General features: G+C 38.3%; 1 protein-coding gene across 1 annotated transcript in view; it reads left to right on the forward strand.

Annotated features, from left to right (window-relative positions):
- Positions 1 to 619: 619 nt before the first annotated feature.
- LOC104166906 (tektin-5-like) overlaps positions 620 to 12008 on the forward strand; it is a gene marked incomplete at its 5' end in the record, with an annotated part of 17186 nt that continues 5797 nt past the window's right edge. The window contains 1 exon segment of the mRNA XM_009707005.1: positions 620 to 842. Coding sequence (XP_009705307.1) covers positions 620 to 842 — 223 coding nt within the window.

Genomic DNA, 12008 nt, shown 5'->3' on the forward strand with positions numbered 1-12008 from the left:
ACAAAAGTAGATGGTATTTGAATCTAATTTGATGGAGTGCAATGTACAGGAGCCCATGCTAAATAATCTAATAATCCATCAAAGCCATAAGCACTCTGAAACTTGACACGGAGAAATGAGTCAAATTTCAGCTGAGACACAGCAGGTATGAACTCAGACCATCACCTAGCTTGTTAAAGACAGGAAAAAGCTGCATTGTTGACATTCATACCTGATCCTGAAAAATTGCTCTTAAGCATCAATAAACAAAAAGTATGCAAGAAAAGTTCATTCTTTATACAGCAAAACATAAACCTACTTACTTTGGAGTTGATGCCAGGGCCACTAGGACCTTCAGTTAGCAGCTACAATATTCAAGCATGCCATAGAAACACTGTTGAAGCAACAGCTCTCCAAAAGTCTTGCTTGTTGTTGCCAAATCTTTGGTTTATAGAGGGGAAAGAAAGAAAAAAAAAAAGTGGGTATGAAACCCATAGAATCATCTGATGTATGCATTTGCAGAGTTTGCACAGTTCAATGGATGAGTACTTCGTGTAATTCAGTGTAATTACAACTGAAAGAAAACAGCTCACCTAAATTTTTTTAAAATTTATTTTCCTCTTATTTTAAATTTTACTAGTGTTTCAGTTCCTGCAACATGGGCTAAAATCAGCGAGGACAATATCAAGTGCTCTCAACATGCAAGGGCCAACTCTGTCAAGCTCCGAGAGGTTGCCGAGGTTGGACTGAAGAGCACATTCGAGGAGACGTGGAATCATTTCATCACTACCAACTTGGCCTTTAATAATTGTATTGCTGAAGTAGCTGATGCAAAGAACAAACTCCAAGCAGAACTGGCCAAGGTAAGATTCACTAAGAGTTGGCAGCTGCATATTATCTTAGTTGTACCCAAAGGGCATAGAAATCTTCTCTAGAGTTTACATCCTTCCTGAATAAACACCTCCTCAAAAGCTACACCTGTATTACTTTTCCTCAAACTGCATTTGATTCACACACAGCCTGAGAAGAGCTTACTAAAAGAGAGACAGACAGACTAACAAGATGACAAGGTTTTACAAGAAACCATGCAAAATCTGTCTGCAATCACACACTGATTATGTTCACTTGTAACTTACATATTTAAAGTGGGGAAAGATATCTTAGATGGTATTTTTTTCTATTTTACATTTATTGATGATGTTTCTTGGCCATTTCCTGATATAGTACATGAATTGCCCTTTTTTTTTTTAAACAATGAACTAACTTTGGAAAGTGTGCAAATAAAAGGGCCCACAAACAACAGCATATTTACCTGTTTTAGAGGAAGAAGACTAAATTTTTGCACTTTCATTTTGCAGCAGCAAGGAAAGAGCCCTAAATTAACTAAAATTTAGAAGTATTTACATACAGAATGTCATTAGTCTACCTCTGACAACTAAGTTCCAAGTTTTCCTTCCCTTTTCGTAAATACATTTCCACATATTTAGCCTGAATTTTGGCCTGGTTGTGGTCAGAACAAAACCAGCTTGATATTTAGGAGTGGGTCAGAGAGTGAACTTTTCAAACATTTGTTCTGCCTTTGTCTTCATATTCTACAAAGGAGAAATGGCACAGAAGGAGACGGACCTGTATTAATCTCTATCCGTATTGCCTTTTCAGTAAGTTTTCACGGAAATAAGTGACGTGTTGGAAGTATATTAGTTGAATTTTGAAACACATATTCTGAAGTTTACAGAGGTACTGCCTTTGTACTGATGGATACAATCTTGTTAAGCTAGCAAGACTCACTGTGTTACTTTCATATGACTTCAGCCAGAGTTCAGTTAAGTTCCTCCATTAAGATTCTTTCTCTTGTAGAGGAGCCTTATGGTCGCTCACTTTTTTTCAATGCACATTTGGAAACAATAGAGTTTTCCTGCCATTCTATTTGCCATAAGATGTTTTCAGTTTATTTTTAGGGACTCTTAGGAAAGTGCAAACAAACTAGCTAAATATGTGTTAAGTCACAGCAAATAAATTAATGTTTTCTTTTTTTCCCCTGCTTATAAGGCATGAAAGATGTTGAATGTAGTTTTTTGTGTGTTTTAGGCTGTATGTGATCTAGCCAACTACAGCACTTTGTTCTTGAACTGGCCATCCGTCTAGGTTTCTCATGGATTTAAATCTATGAACATTTGCTTCACATTTTCCACTGACCTTTTCTAATGCTTTTAAGTGCCCGTTTTATAAAAGAATTTATAGCATAAGGTAGCATAGGGTGCACATACGGAATCACGAAGTACACTGTGAGGTATCAATATACAACCATGGGTTCGGTCCTGGAGTCCAGCTGACACTATGACATAACTGCTGACAACTAGTATACAATGGAAAAAACAATATTTATGTCCCTACACTGTTACACCATTAAATAGCAATAATAAGCTATCTGGAGAAACTTGAGTACTCATATTTGTATAAACAATAATTAGTTTGTATGGCACACATGGATACAAAAAATTAATCAAATGAGGTTGCACCCTATGAACTAATGCTTGCTGTTACTGCCAAGTTACTAGTTAGCACATACATTGCAGAGACACTTTACTCATCACAAACTCCATAGTAATATAGTTACCTTAGAATAACAAAATGCTAGAGGAGAAGAAAACCGCATATGCTGGTGAGGAATAATTCAGGCTGGTCAGTGTTGTCAAAAGAAAGGAAAATACAATAGATATACTGAGCAAAAAATATTGCTGGTTAAGATGTGGGTGAAGTTATATGGTAGAAGTCCTGTTAATTCTCTTGCTCATGACCATACCTCAAAAGGACAAGAGGAAGGAGAAGGCAAGTGAGGGCAGAAGTGAGTAAGGAGTGAGTGCTCATTTAACAGCATAAGAGAGTACCCTTTCTTCTTTCTCCAGGCTTGCAGTATAGTCTATAATAATTGGAGGAAAAAATATTGCTAGAATATGCTTTAATAAGACAGCCAATGGCTGTCTCCTAAATTCTACCACACTTCTTCCATTGGGATGTGATCATAGTCAAATGCAGCTACTACAGTTCCTGTTTCCTTCACATCTAATAGCAATTAGACAATGGGTGCCACAATTTCATTTTTTGTGTTAAAAAAAAATAATCAGTCAATCTTTCAAATCCTTAAATAACTTTATCAAACCTCAACATTGAAGCTACTTGGCACACAGCCTTTGCCTCTTTTTCATGTCTAAAACAGTCCAAACAAGACCAAGTGCCTTCAATGTCTAGTCATCAGACAACACACATGATGAAAACATGCATACAGTATCATTTTATAATATATATCACCTGTCCCATTACATTTTTTACTATAAACCTACAACAATTTGCATTTAATTAGATGGTTTAGCAACTTACACTTGTCTTGTCTTGGAGCAGATCAGATGCGTTTTTACCCTTTCTTCTACTTGGAGTTTGGTCTGAATCCCAATACTGAATAGGCTCCAAATTCAGATTAAGTAATCAAGTCAGGACAAGGGAAGTCTCCAAAGAACATTGGTTGTGAGTGATTCCCACTTGCTCTTCCGCATTCTCAGTCCAGCTGCTGTCTGCTCTCACTGTTACTTCATTGTTATAGTCAGAAAATTGTCCGAGTTCTCTTCACTTCAGATCTTCATTGTCTGCTATTTGGCTTTTCCTGCCTGCCTCTTCTTTTGGGGAAAAGCTGGCTGGTGAGGCTGACAACCCCAAGTCTATTAGAAGTCTGGGAACAGTAAAAAAGGATTAAATTGCTTTTGTATAACTTTGAACAGGAAACTATCAAATGAGAAGGGAAATGCTGTCCTTGAAAACCTTTTTTATAAGTGTCCCTGTCCAGCTCACTGCAGAGGTTCTACGTAAAATTATTCCCTGCCCACTTGCTTGATTTTCTTCTAGAGAACTAAGACAATTTGCCATCTTTACAGTGGCAATCAAACTGAGTATGTGGGAGCAAGGGTGTGATATAAAGCATTTCCTACTGTTAGTCCAAAGCCTGGAAGTCATCACAGCTGCAAGAATGATTAAAGGACTGGAAAGCAAGCAATTGATAGAATAAGTTCCTCAACTTTCTCATTGGCAGGCTGAAAAAGGCGATGTTAGTAGCACTAGATGACACTGCTTTATTTAGCTTATCCAAATAGCAGTTGGGGTAGGGGCAGAGAACTTGCTAAGTCCACAAATATCTATGCAGAAGAAAAAGGCATCATAATAGAAGACTTTTTGCTTGAGCAGACAAAAACAAAAGAAGAATCAGTAGCCAGACAACTCTAGATGGAAAATATAAGAGCTTATTTTTCAGACCAAAGGAATTCATCATTGCAAGAGCTTACCACATGGCTTCATTAGCACCAGGAACTCAAAATCGAGAACACTGTTCCCCCTGAAAGCTCCTATCTTTCTACAGACACTAGCTAACAAAGAGAAATTTCTACAGGATAGACTAGTGACCTCCAGGCAGTGCAGACTTAGTGCACAACTAAGACTCCTTTCTGACCTTTAGATTGAAAATGTCCCATTTCCATTTCTGTCCCAAATGCACAAGTCTGTGATTAATTTATCTTGATTCTGGGATTAATCTTGGTCACAACAATGTGAGGTTCATCCAGAATTTGGATAGCAGAACCTCGGAAATATGAGGTGCTGGATGCAGAAGCCCTAGCTAGGTATTTGGCAAGGGTTAGATCACAAGCCAAAGAAGGTATTACAGCTCCACTGTGTTTCATGATCACTGGGCTCACAGAGCATGTGGTCATTTGGGGATGCAAATATTCTGCGAGAATCCAATCACAACATATGACTCGGGTCAGGCTCAGAGCTGCTCGAGGACAAATTTTTAGGCTGGTGAACAGAAAATACAGTGTACACAATTCAGTGTCAAAGAGGGTGCTATGTTGTCTTCAGTATGCCTCAAGAAACACCAGTTTATGACAGGAGATGTTATGGTAAATATATTTTACATATGGTATAAAAGTACACAAATCTTTAGGAAAAGAAAGAAAACCTTTAATCATGGTGCTAGCCCCTCATTAATACGTTTGCATCTCTTTTCCATAAAGTTAGTATTAACATAAATAGTTAACTTGGCTTCAGTCTCCTGGAAATAACCAATAGCGCAGGATGTTTATGTACATTAGCTCTGGGAATAGGTTAGACCAGACAGCAAGTGCCATGTTTACATAGTCCCGTATTTATACCATACCAAAATAGCAGATTATTCGTGCCGGCTCCAACACCTGTACTGTGCTCAGAAGTATTTCTCTGATCAGGGGCAGAGTGCCCAGCACCACCCTTCCTGCAAGCCTTGTTATTCCACTACCCAGGAACACAGGGAGCAGAAAGATGCCAGAAAAACAGGTATATGTTTAGTAAAACCATGAAAAAATAACCACCCACTCCAATAAATGAGTAGCCATGATTCTGAGCACTGCCAGTCAGTTCAATGAGAATGTGGGCTTTTAGAAACAGCTATTTTTTATTATTTTTTTTATACCTCTAGGGTGTGAAAAGGCAGTATATTACATCAGTATACGATGGAAATTAACTGTCACTTTCCTTTTTGCCTAGTATATTTTTACTCTATACCTGAAGAGCCTACAGTATTTTGTTTCAGTAAGTTACTCCATCTCCTAAATAAGTTACCCCCTCAGAGTCTCCATCCTTCACACATTATTAAATTTAAATTTATTTATAAACGTAAGAAAAAAACCTTTCCTGTCTTAGCAACTATTGAGTATGTTTATATGGTGGCTAGAAGAATTATTGAATACATTTTATATTTACACAACTTTCTTCTAATTCAAGGGATGAACCTACTTAATTTTATAGCTAGCATAAAATACAGAATGAAAACCAGTAGCAATAAAATCGGAAACTGCCTACCAGCCTCTGAAATAGTTTTCAAACTTCTTATCTGAGAAGTTCTGAAAGGAGCCCTCCACAGGCTGTTGAAAAGGACAGAGCCTGTTCCTCTGAACAGGAACATAAACAAACACTAAGATATGATGGGAGGTGCTCAGGCAAGACGCATATAGGAGAGGTGCAGCAGTGTTGTGAGCTGCAGGAAGGAGTTCACATATAGCAGAAGGAGGAGTACTTTCCACGGGGCACTTGCCCTACAAAGGCTTTCATCTCAGACCCCAATATATCCTCACATAACTTTTATTTTTGTTGATAATTTTTTTTTCATTCCTCCTTTTATGCCTTAAAATCTCAGTTATTTAGAGTTTTTCATGCCCGTTCATGGTGGCTGGCTATACAGTTAATCTTATAATTTAATATCAGAACCTGTTTGAGAGTAAAGTTTTCAGCTGATTAATGAAGAGTGACCCAGAAGTGGTGTGTGCTGGTTGGTGTAGGCAGCTCAAACTCACCTGGAAAAACCTGTTTGAAAGAGGAAATAGTTATTTAAACTAGGAATAGACTTTTGCCTACAAACCAAGAGAAATTACAGATGAAAGCTAAGGCACTCACTTGAAGACAAAATCAGATTTCTCTCTCCTAAAATTGTTGTTTAATCTCATGAAATCATAGACTATATCAGAGTACAAACTATGGGCAAGTGGAGAAACCATGCAGGAGAAGCCTGGCTGCTCTGTATGCCATGCAGCAATGCTCCACTTCATGGATTAGCCTAAGGGGAACATGAAACGGGGAAGGCTAGAGTTATCATAACCAAGTGACAGCCATCGCACATCAGGATGCATTCACATTGTCATGAATCCAAGTGTCTTTATTTGCAAAGTAACAGAAATCTCTTCTCACGCTGAGGGACACACAGCTGCTAAATAAAGGCAGCCTGGATTGAATGGATGTGAGACTTTGCTGGCATTGATATAGAAGCTAACTTCTTTCTGCCACAACACTTACCTGTGAGAAACTGAGGTGGTTGCTACTATTACTGCTCCCTCCCCTGCAACCCATCAGCACTCAGGCAATTCATATAGGCTTGGCAGAGCAAACAGGATTTAGTTCAAGGCAGCAGTACTCATATATACATTTATAAAACTGTTCCTTATTCTCAGAAGGGGCTGTCTTGCAGGAGAGAGAGATGGACGTATGTAGTAGCTTTTCTAGAAAAGAAGCATTTTCAGGCTCCAAAGGGTCATGAGACAAATGCATTGCATTGACTCTAAACTCAGGGCAAATTTAGCTTACCGTGACTGGGTTGAGATTTCATTAATAACTAGAAAGAATCTTATTTCTGACAAGAATCAATATTACAGAGCAGCTGCATGAGCCATAACTGTTTCTTTCTTGCACCATCTATTTCTAGAGACATCTCCTCTCTGTTACAGGGCTGTATACCCTTCTCTCAGATGAGGTAACTTGAGACAAAACAGAGCATGCATAAGGCCCAAACTGCCTATTTTATTGTTATTTTGACCAGGTTTAGCAAAAACACGTTAATAACATAGCATTTTATTTTGTTCTCCTAGATGATGATGCACTCTAAAATTGCTGGTCCTGCAGCATCTGAAAGCATGATACAGTGCAAAATGGAGGGGAAATACAACAGAACTCTGAGGCTTATTCTCATTCTTCAATAGCTAAAAGTGTAGCAGAGGGGTATACAAAGAGTTAAGCATTTTCTTGTGTATAGTTATGGCTTCCTCTTATTTTGAAAATATTTTAGAAAATCCAGGCCAAGTTAAATGTTCTCATGTTTTTCTCCCCCTTTAATTTTAATATAGCTGTTTTAAAATAAGCATCTTGCACATTTTTAGGACCAGTGGAAAAGTTAAATAGAAACTGATTGCATATAAGTTGAAATTGATTGGATTATTTTCAGAGATTAAAGTAAAAAAAACGCATACCAAAATTCAGTGGAAGGAGGATTTTTATGATTGTAACTGGTTATACTGACCAAATGAAAGGTGCAAGGTCCCTGGCTCCTCTGTTTCAATCTATGCTGAATAGACCAATCTGTGTAAGGACACAGATTAAATGTCCAGATGTATATTTGAAGCCCTCTTTGTTTTAAAGGTATAGTATTTACATTTTGATAGTTTCCTCTTTTCTGTGCAAATGCTGTGTTTAAGACAGTTATAAAGAATATGTTGAGGATTTTATAGGTATCCATTAGCGCACACAGAATTTATAATATGCTTTAGCTTTCAGATCTATTGACTGTATTTATGCCAGCCCTATTCCCATTGTTAAGAAGCTTTATAAATAAACGCTTGCAATATTCCCAAATCCGGACCAACCTCCCCACTCCCAATATGCTTGATGAATTGTGCAATGCATTGGTTTGTAAATATTTTCTCTGGGCACAAAGTAGTACTTCACTACAAAACTCATAGGAGTATGTACATCCCATACGAGTATACACAACAAATGCACAAAAGTTACTGCTCAGAATCATTTTAACTGTGCTTCAATACAGTTGAACTACCTGAATGCATTACCTACTGATGTCACATTCTGTTGAGAAATGTGGTATTTTTCTTTTAAATGTGCTCTTCTTCAGAGCTTCCTGGACTATTCCCCACCACCATCTGACTAAAAACAAAACAAAACTTGGTAAAACAGTGACCTGCAGTTAAGCCTTAAAAGAAAGAAACAAACCCTAAAAACAACAAGAGCGAGGGAAATGGTAATCTCTAACAAGAATTTTTCTATAACATGAGAGTTAAAAACTATTAGGTCCAAATTAATTTCAGATTCAAGATCTGAGTTATATTTTTAATCCAAAGATTGCAAGATATCATAGTTTTACTTTGAAATAATGTGGTTATATACCCTGAAATTAATTGGGAAATCAGTTGCAATTATACTATTTATTGAATTAAGTTCAATAACCTCAACAAATGTAACATTTACAAAATAATTTGGATGAAATATGGAAACATAGATGAAAAAAGTTTAAAAACTGGGAGGTAAAATATTAAAGAAATTTACAAAATGAGGAGGCACAAGAATGTTCCTCCCACCATATTACCTGGCAGCTGCTTTTTGCATTTGGATACTAAACACTGAGCAAACCTCGGAAACAACAGAGAAACAAGGATAGCTGTCAGACTGTAGCATTTTAAAAACACTTACGTTGTACACATAAGACTACCCTGATTACATGATGAAACATGTAACTTCAGCAGCTCTTTTTCTCAGTCTAACTGTATCCAGCCTATAAAAATCGTGGCCTTGGTGAAGTGAGAGCATTTTTCTACAAGCTCTGAAGAATGCTGCAGCACAAAACTTTACTTATGTCCTGGCAGGGAAAGTTTCCGGGTGGGCAGCTGCCTAAGCCAATGCCTCACTATGCTCTCTTAGGAACGTGCTGCTCAGCATTTGTTGTTTTTGCTTCCTACCTTTGGAGATCATCCAGAAATGACGTAGACTGGTGCAACACTATCTGGTGATCCTCCCCACCAATCCGTTTATGTATAGCAGATTATCTAAATAATTTTCTCCAATGCCTGGCCAGAATGAGTAATCAAAAACTGTACAAAGCCTTTGCGGTGCATTGGAGGTGGTTCCTCCGAGGCCATTTTTCTTTGTATGTCTTAAATGACAGCACTTTAAAAAAAAAAAGAAAGAAATAATTTGAGAACACACAATGAACCTAGACATCATCCACTTACATGCAGCCAGGCAAGCCTTAAGATGGATATATAGTTTCACATTTGAATTTTAAGTTCACAGGCAGGTTTAAACAGTATTTTTCTTTAGTGAATAAATAAGGAGTTTGCTCAGTAGCACTAAACAATTGCTTTGGTTGTGCATAACGTGCTTGCAGACTACTCCTACACCTTTATGAGCAGGACACCAGAGCACCTAGTGGTCACGTGGCATTAGGGTGTAGTTGCTGCACACTGTGCCAACACGAAGTGTTACAGGGGTTGGACATAAAAATGAGTTTTCAGTGACTTTTAGATGAAAGCTCGCTTTTCATGACTAATGAACTACTGGATTCTCAATAAAGAGAAACATTTTCTGTTTAGACTTCAGAGCTTGCCCTTTTAGAACATTAACATTGTGTGAATTTGTGGGCTGTGCACGCTCCAAATACTTTGAGTCACTTCTAGATACAAGACTGCTATTGTCCTATGTCAGTTATATGCCATTATTTATGGGGGAAGTGCATATGTGACTTAGTATTCTAAAAAGAGAGGACAGTACAGTCTCCTGCTTCTATGTCACTAAGAGAACATCTATGTGTTTGCAATGTGTACGGTGGGCAGTAAGGCCCAGCTAGGTGCTACCTGACAACACAGCACAGTATGTGCTGTAAAGGAACGGAAACAAACCTCAGGTTTGATGATTACCAACATTTGTGCACTTGAAACATTACTACTGAATTTGAAATACATGGGTTTGTCATCTGGTGGTTGTACTTGCACTGTGGCCACATAGGAATGCATCAGAAGAGGATTTGAGAAAAGTGTGGGTTCAGAAATAAAGTTTCCTGCTAGCTGAGCTTAATGAAAATGGCCTTTCCAAGAGACTGAAGACAGTTTATACATGGGCAATCTGCTCGACATTGTCTGTACTAGAATCAGCTTTTTCCTTCTGCATCTTAAAAAAACCTATCTGATACTTAATTTATTTTTTCATGCAAGCAGAATGAAAAAGTAAAGGGCACCCAACTATTACAGAACTATTGTTGGACAGTACTGGAATGGCCGTGGTTTGCTATAGGCAATCCTTATATAATAAGGGTTTGTGGCAGAGGAGTGGCACTGTTATCTGAAATACTGAAGACTACTAGATTTCATCCCTGGTCCTCTTATAAATTTGTATAATGCTTCCATAGTCTGCTGCAGTATGTTTTTGTGCACGTGGTGTGCCCCCTTTGATGGCTTCCTGCTTTCCTTCCATGTGTGGAATAAACATGAAATACCTATACTGCTTTCAAAGAAAAAGAGAGCCGGAAAAAATTTTCTTGCAGAAAATATTCATTTCATCCTCTTCTCTAACCTGATTAGAATAATTAGCACTAATTAAGCATAAGAGAGCTTGTAACCTAACTCCACTTACTGAATAAACTAAATTGTTTTGATTCATATATCACAGGATGCAAAGTATCAGCACAGTAACTACATTACATGCTTACCATAACATCAGCACATTTGTGACCTGCGGCATCGCTCTGGGGAGCTGGTTTCATAGTCACGGTTCATTTCTAACCAAGTACTCTAGGCTGCTTTAATTGCGCTGTTTCATTGATAGATTTGCTCCACAAAGATGGATCACCATTTCCAGCTGCTGCCCAAGAGAGAAAGTGTTATTACCAATAAAGCTCAAGGCCTGAACCACAAAGGTCCTACCCAGAATCTGAACCAAGAATGGAAGTCCTCCGTTCCATCATAAGTAGAAAACAAATAACTCACTCAATCCTTTCTGAAATTGAGACGTAACTTTGTCCAGTTCTAACTGGGCTGAGATATATGCTGCTTTGTTTCATTGTTTTTACTTTGAATTACACTTTTTATTAAGGAGTAATAAATCTGCTTACAACTTGCTCCAAATTCTAAGTAGAATTAACGTAAGAGGCCAGCATCCTCACAATATCCCACCGCATGTAACAGAACTATGCCACAGTGAATTTGGCTCACTTGCACGCAGAAAGGCATAGCACGGGAAACGCCGCTGTAGTGATAGAAGCTATAACATAAACACAGGAAAGGAGGACCCTGCTAAGCAGCGGGTGACCTCTGAAAGCACTGCTTATTCTTTGTCTCACAGCCTTGGTACGTCCCCACAGGTTGATGTTTTTGGTTAGCAAGGAAGGTGAACAGTGGGAGCAAAGGATGGGACTGATAGGCTTGTAAAACTCTCCCTGACATACGCCCGCTTAATCGCCAGCAGCCTACCTAGGAGCTGGACCTCACCTTTGTCATGTACAGATGAACACATGCTGGACTCTCTTAGGGGGTTATAAATAGCTAAGTTCTGACAACAGCACAATCTACTCAAATTCTGCTTCTCAGCAGCAGAAAACCCAAATCCTTGGTGTTTTCAGGGAAAAGGGACGATGCAGGCTTGATGCATAACAAAGACATTTAATTTCAGTACGTCTCTTTCCC

Source organism: Cariama cristata, unplaced genomic scaffold (assembly GCF_000690535.1).
Source record: "Cariama cristata isolate BGI_N322 unplaced genomic scaffold, ASM69053v1 scaffold8859, whole genome shotgun sequence".
Classification (NCBI taxonomy): Eukaryota; Metazoa; Chordata; class Aves; order Cariamiformes; family Cariamidae; genus Cariama; species Cariama cristata.